This window comes from Phoca vitulina, unplaced genomic scaffold, assembly GCF_004348235.1.
Source record: "Phoca vitulina isolate PV1807 unplaced genomic scaffold, GSC_HSeal_1.0 scaffold17, whole genome shotgun sequence".
Lineage (NCBI taxonomy): Eukaryota > Metazoa > Chordata > Mammalia > Carnivora > Phocidae > Phoca > Phoca vitulina.
Window position 1 is genome coordinate 27944682 of NW_022589720.1, and position 16303 is coordinate 27960984.

General features: G+C 45.7%; 1 protein-coding gene across 1 annotated transcript in view; it reads left to right on the plus strand.

The window, feature by feature from the left end:
* The window catches only part of SKP2 (S-phase kinase associated protein 2), a 31797-nt gene that overhangs the window by 1789 nt on the left and 13705 nt on the right, over positions 1 to 16303 (plus strand). Inside the window, exons 3-6 of the mRNA XM_032415161.1 lie at positions 9868 to 9979; positions 12337 to 12480; positions 14014 to 14148; positions 15618 to 15716. Coding sequence (XP_032271052.1) covers positions 9868 to 9979; positions 12337 to 12480; positions 14014 to 14148; positions 15618 to 15716 — 490 coding nt within the window. The remainder of the gene's footprint in view (positions 1 to 9867; positions 9980 to 12336; positions 12481 to 14013; positions 14149 to 15617; positions 15717 to 16303) is intronic.

Here is a 16303-nt window from a genome sequence, read left to right on the forward strand (position 1 = left end):
GAGTGCCTCCCAGAGTGGAGCAGAACCCCAAGGGTACAAAAAGCCATAGGGTAAACACAGTGCAGTGACTTGGGTTATCAGTTTTTCTTGCCAGTAAGTCGTTTAAAACAATCCCGCAAATATTTGCTGAGCACATGCTATGTGGGGGGCATTGTTTTAGGTGTTGGGGATGAGGCAGCAAACAAAACCTAAACATTCCTGCCCTCGTAAAATTTCGAGAGAGTAGATGCAATGAACGTAATAAACGTTCCTGCCCTCGTAAAATTTCTGTTGGAGAGAGTAGATGCAATAAACATAAACAACTACATAATAAATGTAGTATGTTAGAAGGTGATAAATGTTGTGGCCAAAATCAGATATAGAACAAGGCATGAGGGATTGAAGTCCTGGGGTGGGAAGATGGATTGCAACTTTAAATAGGGTATTGAGGGAAGGCCTCACTTAGACACGAGCTTTTTAAGCAAAGGCATAAAGGAAGTGTGAGGAATGTGCCATGCAAATATCTTGAAGAAGAGGGCTCCAAGCAGAGGACAAAGTCAGTGCAAAAACCCTGGGGCAGAAGCATGTCATGTTTGCTTAAGGAAGAAGGAAGCCATATGTGGAATGAGCAAAGGGGAGAGTAGTGGGAGATAGGGCTAGAGGTGGTGTTGAACAGACTTGTGATGTGACCTTTTAAAAGGACACACCGAGGGGCGCCTGGGTGGCTCAGATGGTTAAGCATCTGCCTTCAGCTCGGGTCTTGATCCCAGCGTCCTGGGATCGAGCCCCATATCGGGCTCCTGGCTCGGAGGGGAGCCTGCTTCTCCCTCTCCCTATGCTTCTCCCCCTGCTCATGCTCTCTCTTTCTCTCTATCTCTGTGTCTCAAATGAATAAATAAAATATTTAAAAAAAGCAAAAGGACACTCTGATGTGTTGGGATTAAACTGTAGGGGGGTCAGGCCTAGAAGTTTAGAGATTTATTAAGAGGTGTGGGAGTAGTGATAAGTGTGCTCCCATCTGACTTTCTTTGAAGAAGGGTTGGTTGGTTGCTTTGCTTAAAAAAAAAAAAAAATCTGTTGTTTTGGGGTTTTGACTTTCATTAGGAAAGAGAACCTACAGATTATCGTCTAGAAATCTACATCAAGAAGGGGTGAATTAATTAGAAAGGCAATAAGGGTTTGTGAAGTCAGACAGATCTGACTTTACATCCTAATTCTGCTGTTTACCAACCTTGGGAAGTTATTTGAGCTCTCTGTGCCTTTGTTTCTTTGTGAAATGGAATAATAATACTTCATAGGTTGGCGTGAAGATTAAGTGAAAGAGTGCACATAAAACTTAGCATGCTGCATGCACGTAACATGTGATAAGTAACCCCAGTTAATTTGGTCAAAATTTCTGACACTCATTTTGAAGCCACTTCACTTTTGCTTTTGTCCTTAATCCTGTTAGCCGGACCTTGTTAGTGTAGAATTTTTTTTTTCTCAAAATTTAATGTTAATGTTATTTTTAGTGTCTCGAGTGCAGCCCTAGCAATTTGGTGCTTGACCAACCAAATGTGGTGAAAGACGCTTTCTGCTACGATGAGCAGATTTTGATTAATTTGTCCAGTGCTTTTAAACGTTGAGTGTGATTCCTGTGTGTCCTTCCACAGTCATACCCAGAGAGAGCTGTATAAATAAAAAAGTCATTTTTTAAGCAAGGCACTACAGAAGATGAAGGTATGGTTCCTGGCTTGTAGGAAATTGCTAGTCAAGTTGAGGAGAAGAGATAATACACACTAGGAGGAGCTCACAGCAGAAGATGGCAGCTAAAACACTAGCATCTGATGAGCAGTTCAGGTAGTAAGTGCTCTAGGAGGCCAGAGGAGGGGAACCCCTTGTGCCAAATGGAGGCAGGTGCGGCTTCCCAGGTGCAGAAGGACTTCCAGGTGATTCCCAGTGGACGTGGACAGTCTTCCTCCTCTCAGCACAAGTGGAGGCTCTGCAGAAAGAAAGATCTGGAAATGGTCCAGTCAGTGAATCTAGATTAAAATTGCCCTCAAATACATATGTCTGAAGTGAGAAGAGGGAAAAAAAAAAGTTTTTATGTTTGTTACTACCTAAGAGAGAGGCAGAGAAGGAAGCTAATTGTATACATTGTATGTGCGTGATATTACACACAACATGGATTGGTTAATTGGTGTGGGGTGTGGGGAAGTAGATTCACTGCTGCAGGAGGAGGGACAGCTGGGCTAGAGGATTCCCAGGGGGCCTCCAGGAGCCTGGGCTTCCAGTGTATCTGGATCATCGTTCCGGGGAGTTTGTCTGCAGTTGTCAAGACAGGTGGCTAAGAGCTCTGCCAGGATTAGGGTAGAAGAGGCCACACCTGCTTTATGTAGCGATCTGATGACAGGGGCCCTGGGCTGTGAGTTTTTCCTGGTTCTTCGCTCAGCAGTCTCCCTGCAGGCCCCATGCCAGACACACACATCTGTCTGGTGACTAAATCCTTGTCCTCGTTTTATTTTGGAAGTTAAAAACTGTGTGGCAAACCCGTATGAGGACAGGTCTTTGTGGCCCTCGGGGTGAGTATATGGAAGGAGTTGGCAGTAAGTGGCCTAGTCGTGAGGTTAATAATAGGCACGAAGAGGACAACTGTATTTTATTCGTTGTGGTCATTAAATGCCTGTCTTGGTCCCTTTTCTCCCCACCCCCCACCCCCCACAAACAAGAGGGCCATGAAAACACTGTCGAACTAATTTGTTGATTAGCTTTTCCATGGCTGTTAAACTGCTTGACATTCCCAGACCCTGCAATGGTTCTCAGAGTGGAGACTCTGAAGTTTAATGTCTGCTGATATCCCTGAAGGAACTTGTTCAAAGTGCAAAATTCCTGAGATTCTGACTCAAGAAGTCATGTCTTGAGCCTGGGAATCTGCTTTTTAATGTCCCCAGGCCAACATTTTTCCTCCAATTTTTTTCTTTAAGCCAGTAATAAATGTATTTTACGTTGTAATCCTGGGTGTGTGCCGGAAACAGAAATTTCACAAAACTATATTTCCCCTTACTAAGATAATTTCCTATTCTGTTCCATTCCATTCTTTCCAAACAGTGCTGCTCAAACTAAATTGATTTCATGACTCACCAATGAATCTTAGCCCACAGCTCCCAAAGCTCAGCTCTGTAAGAGCCATATTTATGGGGCCCTTTGAGGCATCTTTTTCTTTGCCCTATAGCTTCCTTTCATTTAATCATTCAACAAGTATTTATTGCGCATTCTAGAGATTAAGAATACAGCAGTGCCCATAACAGACAAAAGCCTGGCTCTCAGATCTCACGTAGAGCGTGTATATTATACCTTGTTCTCTAAATCGCAATTTCCATGGTTTCTCCACCGCTGTTCCCACATTTCAGGGTTGAGCAAGTCTCTTACGGAAATAGAGGGTTGGACTGAAGGGTCGTTGAGGACCCTGTTTTTGTTTTGCTGTGTTTTGCTTTTTTAAGTTTTGCCCACTTAGCCAAAACAAAAACCAAAAACACCAAGTTCATATGGTCTAGTGTTCTTATGATTTGTGGGCAGAGGAAGGAAAACTCATCCCAGCATGGCAGAACGTTTGCGGTTTCCCAGAAAGGAAGCATAGGTGGTTAATACTTCAAACAAGCTAGCACAAGCAAACATAAAGTGAGCCCCCACCCTTAAACACTAAAAAACCGTAAGTGTGAGCACCAGTGCCCGCTCGTTCTTCAAGTATCATTTGTTGATCCATGTTTAAGGAGAGGAGCAGTTTTAAGAGTCAGTTTTGTTTATGATTAAGATTTGGAATTTTAACTTGAATCTGAGTGTAGGTGATAGTCCAAGAAATAAATAAGCCAAGTAAGATGAGTAACCTAGACTTGCGAAGATCTCATGCATAGAAAACTCTTCCCTAAGCTGCTCTCCCCAGAGGATTTGAGGCATGGGCAGCAGTGAGGTGACAGACGTGGACAGCTGGGGTTGCACGTGAGGGAGAAGTGGAAATGACAGTGGCCAAGGATGACGACCAGCAGCTTTGTGAATCTGGCCAGTTTTCGCCCTGTTTGTGGCTCTGAAGTATGTTTAACTGCCTTCATGCAGTTGAAGAGCAGCCACTGCGGGCTTGAATAATTGTGTCCTTTACTGCTCGGGGCTGGTGTGCAGCCTTGGGGGGTTTAGAAGAGGCGAGTGGAGGAAAGACCTGCTCTGGACTCTCGCATCCGCTCGGGCAAACAGACCAGACGGCAGAGTAGTTAGGAATCCAGGAAACAGATGGTTGATGTTTTGAGAATTCAATATGGCAAGTAAAATTAGATTAAGCATATCACCAGCCTGGATGCCAGCCACTGGAGCTGGAGGACAGACTTCTGCTCCATCTGCTTGGACAGCGGCCGGTCTCAGGCTTCAGCCTTCCAGCCAGGGGCCCTGCAGTCAGTGTCCTCGGGCCAGACTGAGGGAGCCCTGGGCACTTGGCTGCCAGCTGAGGCCATGCATTGTCTCGGCCGTTGTTGATTCCCTTTGGAAGCCCACTTGATAGCTCTCAGCATCTTTGTTTTACTCCCTCTTCCTGCCTGCCCTCCCTCCCTCGCCCTGATTGAGTTCTTTTTCCATAGCAAGTCAGGTGTAATTCTCAACCTTCCCTAACCTTGTAGAACATCAAGAACTCAGGACAGGGGAGAGCGTAGAATGTTAGAGCAGCCTGTGGTCGAAAGGGCATCATTTGGAGTCAGACGTAGGGTTGAATCCCCACCCTGCCACTTATTGGTTGTGTGACCTTGTCTCTTTTGTCACGGTTGCATCTTCTTCTGAAGCCCTTCCCCCATCTCACAGACAGCTCGTATACTGACCTGGGGACATTACCTTTGTGCGCTGGGTTTTGGTCTCCAGCCTCAGCCTCGTTCCCTGGACACCCAGCAGTGCCGTGTCATTCCTTTGCAGGTACAGCGCCCTCCGCTACCTGACCAGCCTCCAAACACCCACCTCTTGTGTCTACGCCTGCACCTCAGGGCGTGGGCTTTTGGCATGCTCAGACAGGGCAGCCCCAACTTTGCCTCCTGGCTCTGCCGCCCCACAGTTAATATCACCTTGGTGGGGTTACTTAACTCTGCTGAGACCAATTTCCTCCTGGGTAAAATGACACATACTGAATACCCAGGGTTGCTGCGTTTCGAGTCCGTGTGCTTGAATAAATGCTTTCAGTAAACGGCAGTTTTTAAACGCGAGGTTATGTGTTTGTTGATTAGTTTGTCTCCCAAGCGGGGCTGGGACTGTGGCTTACACGCAGCTCCCAGCACTGCTGTGTTTATTCGGCACCCAGGAATGTTGATTGAAGCGGAGCCATAGGCCAGCCTTCTCATTTTACAGATGAGGAGCCTAACTGGTCTTCAGAGGCAGCAGCAGTCTTGCCTGTCTCTGGGTTAAAGCCAGCATGCTTCCTCTGGGTGTCAGTCATTCCTTTGTGAAATACCAGCTGAGCATTTTCTGATACTCATTGCCAGGCCCTCCCCTAGGCACTGGGTGTGTACTAGTTACTTGGCTAGCAGAGGTTAACCAGTCACACAAATACAAAATTAGCACATTCACAAACGGCATGAAGGGAAAGTAAAAGGTATAATGCATCCAGCAAAGATTTATTGATTGCCTGGGGGCCGGGTATAGCGCTGTGTACTGGGTCTGGGGGCTGCGATGGTGACCTGGGAGTGCTCCTCCCAGAGGGTGACGTTTAAGCTGAGATCCGAAGGATGAATGAGTAGGAGTTGGACAGGTGAAGATAGAAGCTGCAGTGCAAGGCCCTCCTCATTCTAGCAGTATTACTGGCCTGGCTTCAGTGCCCGGCTTCGGCGTCCTCTGCAAACCTCTGCCTTCGTTGCTCTGACTAGTTTTCCTTCAAGCCTTATCATTACCTAGCTCATATTGTTCCAGTTGTTTCTGATTTCTTATGTGTTCCCAATAAAATAAACACTAAGTTCATTAATTTATTTCTCCCACCCTGCCCTTCACAAGAAGTCTCCCTAATTTCCTTTCCCACCGTCTTTAGTAGATGCGTGGCGGCCCATCGAGAGCCCCTTGGAGCTCAGCGCTCCTTTATATGCCAAAGGCTTTCTCCTGCATGCAGATGTGCCTGCTTGACACCTCTCTGGGCAGGCGTGTGGGGAGGTAACATGCCTGCCCCGCTCCCTGAAGCCCCCACCCAGTGACTGACAGGCGTTGGTGGATTAATACCCCAGCCCCTGTGCCCTCAGCTGGGACAGCTCTAGGGCAGGAGCTGTAGGGTCTCCTGGAGTCCCCAGCAGACTTGAACTCCACTTGGCCATGGCCATAACCTGCTTATTAACATACCCCGCGCTGGCTTCCTTCCCTTCCATATCTCTTCACTTTCCAGTTCTTCCTGGGATTACTTACCAAATAAACTATTTGAATTCAGGTCCTCCAGCTCTGCTTCTGGGGATCCCAAACTTAGATAGAGCGCTGTTTGGGGCTCTCGGTAAATCACACCATGTAGCCCTTGTCCAAACCCTATTAAAACCTGGTGTGTTTTCAAACAGGTGAAAATTCCAAACAGCATTGAAAAGAAAAGGTCCTCACAAAAGGCAAAGGCACGGATTTAATGGAGAGAGGAGAAAAACGAGTCAAGAAGGAGAAAGGAAGTTTGACTCTGCTGCGTGATCTCTTCCCTTACATTATTTAGTCTTCATAGGGAACTACTTTGCAAAATAAATCCCTTTATTCGAGTTCCTGCAGATGAGGAAACCAAGCCCGAGGGATTAAGTACCATGCCCAAGCTTTGTAAACTTGGGCACCAGAGGTGCGTTCCCGCAGTTCTTACACTCTGGGAGGCCAAGCACCTGGTGTCCCGATGAGCTGACGGGTCGTAGTGCAGTCTCAGCCTACTAGATTCAGAATAACTAAGTGTGTCATCTTTTGCCAAATGAACTGCTAGAATCTGATCTACAGGGCAAGAGGTGACAGAGGTCAGGGAGTTAAGAAGAATTAATGGAAGGAAAACTTAGAAAACACTATCAGCTTTTTTCCAATTTGGGAGGCGGAGCAGGAGCCCTGTTTGAGAGCCTCTGTCCTCTGCCCATGCTGAGCTTGGAGGAACCTTGTGGTGGTGACGGAGGGTTGCTGCCACACGGAGAAGCTTCCGGGTCCTCTCCAGCTTGCCTCCCCAGGTCGTGGTCCAGGGTCAGCAGGGATGATCTGCCTTTATCTGTTTACCCCTCGTTTCAGGGCTACAGTGATTCATTTTGTCTTCCAGAGAGGGTGGGTGGGTTGGCATTCATTGAGCAGCTGCGTATCTCCTCATTTTTCATTAGAGGCCACTTCCTCCAGGAAGGCTTCCCTGATCACTGCTCTACCACCAGACCCAGCACAGCACCGTGAACCCTGTTGCAGCCCATTATGATACTTTACTGAAATTTCCTGTTTGTTTCTCAGACTCTGAGCTGGCCATCCCTTATGAGTCTTCGTAGAACAGACACCTGGATATACTACATGTTCAATAAATATATGCATGGACGAATGTATCAGACATTGAGCTAGTTCGTGGGAGTACAAAGATTATTTAAAAAAAAAAAAAATCATTTTTTTGCTCTCCAGAACTCAGGGCCCAGCAGGGGCAGGGGCTAAACAGATAAGTAAGTAAATAATAAAATTGTGGTCAAAAAAAAAAGTGACTTGTTCTTGGTGATGTCATGGGAAGCCTTCCATAGGCATCAGGGCTTTACTAGCAACTTGATTTTAAATCAGTAGCAGTTGGGGGCAGGCAGGGTGTGTACAGGGCTACTGAGATGTGGCACAGAACATTCTGAGAATTACAAGTAGGTCCAAATGGCTGCAACATATCTCTACATAATGCCCCGAGAAAAATGAGTGGGGCCCTGACATGAAAGCTTTGAATTTCATGCCTAGCAGTTTGGACTTCAGGCTACATATTTGGGGGCACCACTGAAAGGTTCTAATTGATGGAAGGGCATGATTGTTTTAGAAAGATTGCCCGAGAATACTAACCCAAGGCAGCTTTTCTCCATCAAGTTCTCTGCAGAGCCTGGCACGGTGTACCTGTGCAGTAAATGCTGACACCTTTTAGATGGGGAGGGACGGTGTGTTAGTAATCAGGGATCTCCAGAGACACTGAACAAGTAGGGGACGTAGGCAGATTTATTATAAGGAATTGGCTCATCCGGTTATGGAAGCTGAAAAGCCCCAGCGTCTGCAGTCCAAAGGCCTGGGAACCAGGAGAGCAGATGGTTAAGTTCCAGTCCAGCTCTGAAGGCAGGAGGAGATCCATGTCCCAGCTCAAATTTTTAAATAATCTTTTGTACTTCCATGAGACATGTTCTCCCTTCATCAGCCTTTTGTTCTCATCAGCCTTGGATTGGATGAGACCCACTCGCATTGGGGAAGGGAATCTGCATTTCTCAGTTGATGGACTCAAATGTTCATCTCATGCAGGAACCCCGCACAGACACACCCAGAATACTGTTGGACTAAACCTCTGAGCACCCCTTGACCCAGTCAGGTTGACACGTGAAGTGAACCATCACAGAGGGGAGAGGATAGCACTAGGCGTGGTGTACAAGAGCGATTGGGGGCAGAGGGAGACTGGGAAGATGAGTTACTGAACTAATCTAAGCACTCAGCTGCTTTGCTTCGTACTCATTTCCTTCTTGGCCATTGTCCTGTTGTCCTGTTCTTGTAGGTTATTCTGTATGCTCATACGTAAGAATTCTATTTAGAAATTGCTTTTATAAGACAAAACTGACCTTAATGTATCTACCTTTTTTTCCCCTCCAGTTTTTTATTTTTAACACAGGAGCCCAAGCAGTGCTTTTAGAACTTTCTATGCTCAGAACCCTCTAGTGGTTCCTCATGATGTTGAGCATCACAGCCAGAGTCCTCATCATGATGTAGAAAGTCCTGCATGACCTGGCCCCTCTCACTTCTCTACCTCATCATCCTCTATCACCCCTCTCCTCGCTCTTCTTCTGCACTGGCCTTGCTGTTCCTCAAAACAGACATGCTGTTCCCTGTATCTAGAACACACCCTGGGTACTCATAGGGCTGGCTCCCTCACTTTGTTCGAGCCTTTGCTCGGTGATCACTGTCTCGGTAAGACCTTCCTTGACCTCTTTGTTGAGTTTCTGAACACTGGCCTCTGTACTTCCTATCCTCTCCTTTACCCTCTTAATTTTTCTGCATAGCAATAATCCAGTTTTTACATATCATGTAATTTACTTATTTTTTTATGTGTGATTATTTCCTCCCACCAGAATGTAAGCTCTATGAAGCTAAAGTGCTTTGTCTGTCTTATTTCCTGCTCTCTCCTCAACACCTAAAGTGCTTCATGGCACCATAGTAAGTGGAGAGGTACATGAAAGCACCCTTTGGATATTGCACTTGTAGGCAAGTTGACTTCTGAGTGCTTTCTGTAAATCTGAAAGGAGGAGGAGGAAACTTCATTTGCCTTTTAGATAAGGTCACTACTCAATAAATCCACCACCAAATCCACTTCTGAGAGAAACAAGGCATTTCTTAGTGACCAGAGGCATCATACCTTGGACATCGTTGAATGCTCTCTGAGGGGGTGGGGACTTGGTGTGTACCACCGTTAATATGGGCCTTGCCTAAGGTTGGCTGGCAGGTGCTGAAGACAAAAACGGTATGAAAAAGTATTCTTGGTTTTGTCTTTTCTCCTTTGCTGAGAAAGTGTGGTGCTTACCCCTGGGTACAGAGACCATGAGTGAACAGAAAAACAATTGTGGGATGAGTAATTCGATTCATGTTAAATTCCCCTTTTAAGTTCAATATTGTGTACCCTTGACGAGCATGAAAAGACTGAGTAGACTTGATTGGGTAAAAGAATGGTGATGAGAAAACACTTTTTTTTTTCCCTTAAAGGTGTTTCATGGGACTCACTTCCAGACGAGCTGCTCTTAGGGATCTTTTCCTGTCTGTGCCTCCCTGAACTCCTAAAGGTCTCCAGTGTTTGTAAGAGGTGGTATCACCTAGCGTAAGTATTTTTCACCCCTCTTGGTATATGTGTGGAAGAAGGGGAGAGTTATTTATTTATTCATTTGGGCCTAGTGAAACTAAAAACTAGGAAAAATGTAGGAGCAGAAAGCAAACTAGGTATCTTCGTATTTTTATGAATATTAGGGTGTTCATTTCACAGTGGAAGGGAGGAGTCTCCTGGAGGTGTAACCTTACCCACCTCAGAAAACTTCTTTCTGTATTCACGCGCTTATTGGATTCTGACTCTGCATCGGATGCACTAGAAGTGAAGGGGGCTGCAGGGGGCTGCATGAGGGCCTGGCCACTCCCCACACCGGGGCTGGGGGCTGGGCGCTGAGTGCAATAGGGAAAGCGGTATTCAACCTCAGTGTGAACCCCATCTCTGCCACTTAGCACTCTGTGACCGGGGGACATACTTGACACTTCTGAGCCTCGGTCCACCCCGCCACATATACAGTGGAGGTCCTAGTATGTTCCAGACAGGGCAGTGATGAGGATGAAATCCGAAGGTGCCGGTGCGGTGCCTGGCTCGTGGAAGCGGGCGGCACGTGGCCACCAGTAGTCGTTGATGCCTTTCTTGGTTCGGGGGCACCTTCAGGTTTGCACAGTGAGCTGCGCGTGGAAAGTGCTGGTGCGCTGGAGGCAGTCACAGGCCTGGAGGGGCGGGGGGGGGGGGGCTTTGTTTTTCAGTTGGAACTTTCTCCATCAATTCCACTTGTCATCTCCAGCCAACCACTAGCCATCCTTTGCGCTTGAAGGCCATCTGCGTCTCCCCTCCCTCCACGTATCTAGGGCTCTCACTGGGAGATGGCAAGAGCCCCTTCCCCTCCATTCAGGGCTGTGTGGGCAGTAAGACACCGCAAGCATTTCCAGGAGTGGGCTCCTGGCTTAGAAGAGCCCCAGGGGGCGGGAGTGTGCACCCGGAATGCTGGAGCGAGTGGTGGTGGAGGTGCGCTGATCGCTCCCGGGTGACCCCATAGTGATTTTCTTTGTCAGCCAGCTGACCTCTTCATGCAGAGTCTACGAATCCTCACGTCACTGTCATACAAGTACTAGCCGGCATCTGTGAAGCACGGCCTTCTTAATAATAGAGGTCCTGTAACGCCTTGACAATTTCATTACGCAGAATTATTCCAGAGCCCAGCCAGTGGTCTGCTTATTTCAAGCAGTATTAAAAAATACGATTCTAGTAGGCATTTAAAATGTTCCCTCCTGTGCTGGATCTCATGCTTTCTTTTTTTTCTGTTAAATTGAATTAATCTGTGGCTGTTAAAGCTCCCTTATTGTACTGTTTAGTACATTTTGATACTTCGTACTTCATTTTTGCTTTAGAAACACTATCCAAAATCTAAGTAATGTTTTTCCTTTCACATTAGTTCATACATATATATATATATTTCTGTCCACGCATACACTTTTTTTTTTTAAGCTTAAAGGGTATTGTAAAACACCCGAACTCCTTTGTAGGGTTCCTTATTTCTCGTAGATATTTGATAGTCATCTCTTAATAATGTAGTTGACCCTTAAACAACATGGGGTTAAGGGGGACTGATCCCCCTGCCCAGTCAAAAATCCACATATGACTTTTAACTCCCCACTTAACTACTAATAGACTGCTGTTGACCTGAAGCGTTACCCATAGTATAAACAGTCAATTAATACATATCTTTTAAGTTATATGTATTATATACTCTTATTCTTACAATAAAGGAAGCTAGAGAGAAAAAAATGTTATTAAGAAAATCATAAAGAAGAAAAAATACATTTATGGTACTGTAAAAAATCTGCATGTAAGTGAACCTGCTCAGTTCAAGCCCATCTGCAAAGATCAGCCGTAGCACTAACTTTCCTCCTTTTAGTTGTAATTCCATGTTACTTAGGGTAATTGTGGTAACTCATGTATGCTTTACCAAAACAGCAACTGGGATCATTGAGGCCATTTTGAATCTACCTACCTATTCATTAATTAGTTAAATGATTGGAGCAATCATTTTTAAAATTATCAACTTGTATTGAACACTAAAGTTTTATTCTCTAGTTCCAGATCATTATATTGCTAATGATAGCATTGAACCATCTGAAGGAAATACCTACAGGTGTGTGTGTGTGTGTGTGTGTGTGTGTGTGTGTGTGTGTACAGCTGAAGGTGGAAGTTTATCCATGATATGAGCAAGAAATATTCAATTGTATCCTAAAAAAAATACCATAGCTAGTTGTATAGTCAGCTCAAAACCAAAGCTTCCTTTAGAATCTGCTCCAAGGTGACTTAGTGGCCAAAGCTTCCTTGTTGAGTAGCAGTGGTGGGGCCCTCCGGTATCCAGTGCCCCCAGCTTACTAACTACCCCTCTTTTCCAGGTTTGACGAGTCACTGTGGCAGACATTAGACCTCACAGGTAGAAACCTGCACCCAGATGTGATTGGTCGGTTGCTGTCTCGAGGGGTGGTTGCCTTCCGCTGCCCACGATCATTTATGGATCAACCATTGGTTGAACATTTCAGGTAAAAAAGAAAAATCCCCAGAAAAGGCTGTTTGTAAGACTTAAGGTAGAAACATATGGAAACTCTTTTTTTTTCTTTCCTTTCCTATAACCAGCCTTACGGCCTGTGACAAGTCTATGCAACGGAATGCTAATTGCATTTTGCTGTGCGGTCTTTGTGTTGAAACATGGCACAGGTTTCAGTGATGGCATTCCCACTTTAAGTCAGGGTTACTCTTGGGCTCTTCCAGGGGGTCAGGGATGCACATTTTGCTTCTCAAGTGGGGTCCTCGGAGGATGGGCATCCTGGGTCCCAAGGGGCAGAAGCCATGTGGAGCACTCACTACCAGACACAAGGCAGCCTCGCTCTTGCCACGCTGCCCATTTCTGATGAAGACAAAGTGTGAGGAGTCTTCTCACTTGAAGCTGTGGGTATCCGATCCTATGGTGGACAAGTTTGCAACCTGAGCAAGAATGCCCTCTTTTTGTTCGTTTTGTGGAAGATTTTGAAAGACTACTTCTCTGTTACTGATAGTTTTTGCAGTATGGTTTAGAGCCACCTCAGACTTGAGTGGAATAACTAGGTACTGAACAGAAGAATAAGCTAAGAACAGCAGAGTTAAGGACAAAACCTACATGCCCACTCTGATACTTTCCCCTTCCCTCCATAGCCATATGGCAGCACCCCTCCTCCCCTGGTGGTTATCCTTCTCCCATGCCTGTTCCTTCTGGGTCCCCTTCACGTGTGCGTTTTCCTCTGCTACTCTGGGTTCTGTCCCTGGTCCCTGGCTGCCTTCTCTTGATCCACACACTGTCCTTGGACACACTGTCTTAGACACCCACAGTTGTGCTGGAACTTTCAGATTCTCTTCTCTGGTTCAGCCCTCTCTTTCAAACAAACTCCTAGGCCCAGTTACTTAGAAACTTCCATCTTCCAGGTAGCTCAATATTAGCCCTTTACAGCTTGCTGTTCCACTGTCTTTTCTGTTTTAGTAATTTACTCACTCACCTTTGTCAGGAAGATTCATAGGCATAATCTTCTTGTCACCCAGATTCAGCTCATTCTCATGATGCCCACGAATTAATTTCCTAAGTGGGACTATATCGGCAGCACTATCTTGACTTGGCAGAAACCCTCCTGAATGTAATTATTTTATTTTTTTTTAAAGAATTTATTTATTTGAGAGAGAGTGCGCACATGTGAGAAAGCATGGGGGGGCGGGGCAGAGAGAGAGGAAGAAGCAGGCTCCCCACTGAGCAGGGAGCCCGAGGAGTGCAATCCCAGGACTCTGGGATCATGACCTGAGCCAAAGGCAGACTCAACCGACTGAGCCACCCGGGCGCCCCCTAAAATCCTAAATTTTAAAATGAACGAGGGGAGGGAGTTATCTAGTAGCAATTTATTTTAAGACGGAAACTATACTACTTGAAATGTATATTTAGGGTCATGTTTGTGATTGGCTGCTCATCTGGGGAGGAGATGGGGTTGGATTTGATCTGGAGGTACACATGTGAGCCACCTTAACGGCGCCTCTTTCCCCTCCTCTGTGTTCAGCCCTTTCCGTGTGCAGCACATGGATCTGTCCAACTCTGTTATCGAGGTGTCTACCCTCCATGGCATTCTGTCGCAGTGCTCCAAGTTGCAGAACCTAAGCCTGGAAGGCCTGCAGCTGTCGGATCCCATTGTCAAGTGAGTGGCAGTCAGGAGCATGTGACAAACGCCGTTGTTTTTGTGTGTGTTAACTTTGTTTCCTGAATATAATTGGGGTGCCCTTCTGTCCATATCCAGATGGACTCAGAAAATATCCATGGGGTGCCCCAGCTTCTCCAGTACTTTGCAGGACTCATTCAGGCAACCCACGTTTGCATGCTGCCTATATGCATATGCCAGGTTCTAGACATACAAGGATGATGAAGAAGGGCATGGGCCCTGCCTCATTCGTGGGAGAGACAGATAATTACAGTGCACTGTGTTTGTTATATGTGGCGTCACCCAGAGAGACCTAATTAAATTGAGGGAGGGCAGCCTTCTTAGAGGAAGTGACTCTCATGCGGAGTATTGAAGGTATTCAGGTTGGAGAGCTCCACGTGGTGAGGTAAAGAAGCCGACGAGGTAAAGCTGCCTGTGTGGTTCTAAACGCCGTAGCAGGTGAGAACTGTTAGGGCACAGGGTGCGCTGAGATGCCAGGAGGGGAGGAGCGGCTCGTAATGGGCCCCTGCCACGCTGTAGGAAGTCCGGACTCCACAGTGGGCTTGGAAGAGGGAAGCGTGCTAAAGAGAGTGGTCCTGAGAATGGAGGGAACGTGCAGAGTTGAAATTTAGAAATAAAATCTGCTGGTCACCTTGGACTGTTAACCAGATGTGGAAAAAACTGGACTAGTTAAGATACTGTTGTGTTCATTCAGGTGAGAAATGATAAAACCTGATGTAAAAAAAACCAGCATCATCATAATTATAATAAGTACCAGCATTTATTGAGCACTTCCTATGTGCCAGATACTCAGTTCTTCAAAGGTCACCCATGACATAAGTTCTGATTGTTCCCCTTTTTACAGATATGGAAACTGAGGCACAGAGAGGCTGAATAACTTGTCCAAGGTCACACAGCTCGTAGGTGGCAGAACCAAGATAGGAACTTGGCAATAGAATATGATTCCAGAACTCTCGCTCTTAATCATGGAGTTCCACTAACACAGGCATTTGGGAAGGTAGAGAGGTCAAATTTGAGAGATGTTTAATTGGAGGAACCTGGAGACTCAACAAGTAGAAGTAGGCCCACAAGCTAATTCTAATTATGGGTGAAATAGAAATAATGTTTATTCAGGCACTCTCTTTTCAATTTAAAACCTACATTCTTGGTGTTTCTTGTGTGCTTACTTTGGGCCAGGCACTGTGCTGAGCCCTTTATCACATTATGTAATTTAATCGTGACACCCGTACCGAGAAGGTACTGACTCTGCAATTTCACAGATGAGTAAACTGAGGCAAAGCATCCTGCTTGGTGTCATACAGAGAGTGAGACATGAACTGAAACTCACTTCTGGCTCGAAGGCCTGCGTGCTTATCTACTGACTTCTCTAGCCCGCTTTCCTCGGAATGCTTATTAACTGAGTAACAGTGTCTTATTGGTATTCCTCTGACATTTTCCTCTTTTTCCAGTAATCTTGCACAAAACTCAAATTTAGTGCGACTGAATCTTTCTGGGTGTTCTGGGTTCTCCGAATCTGCCCTGAAGACCTTGCTGAGCAGCTGTTCCAGGTAGGAAGGATTTGAGACTTGATTATAGAACTGTTTTTGCAAATATACAATTATCCCCCACACGAGCGAGGAATTGGATCTATTTCTTGAGCTCTTCCTAACTCTGAGCTCTTGATGATACGCGGTATCCTTTACCCTCTAAACTTTCTGTTCAAACTGAGGAGCCAGATCAGTTAGGTTTGCAGAAGACTTGTGTAGTAATCCTCCCCCTTTTTTTTTTTTTACTATGAAAGTAAGAAAAATTTGGTAATGTGTTTATCGAAATTCATCTGTTTATACCTGACTATAAGGCTTTTTTCCTGTAGTATCTATAGACCTAACTTATGCAGATACCATAAATTTGGGTGACTCCATGAAAAACATCTTTATATCATGTAATAATGTCAGCATATAAATAAAGGTTACAGTTACAGATATTACTAAGTAAGAGGACGTGGCTCACAGAATACTCTGTGTGTGTGTGCGTCCTTTTTAATATCCCTTGATCTTTCTGCTCTAGCATTCTACCTGTGTCGCTAATGATCTGCTCAAAGTAGATTGCCTTTGGATAAGGGTGTTATCCGTGAGGTAAAAATGTATAACCCTAC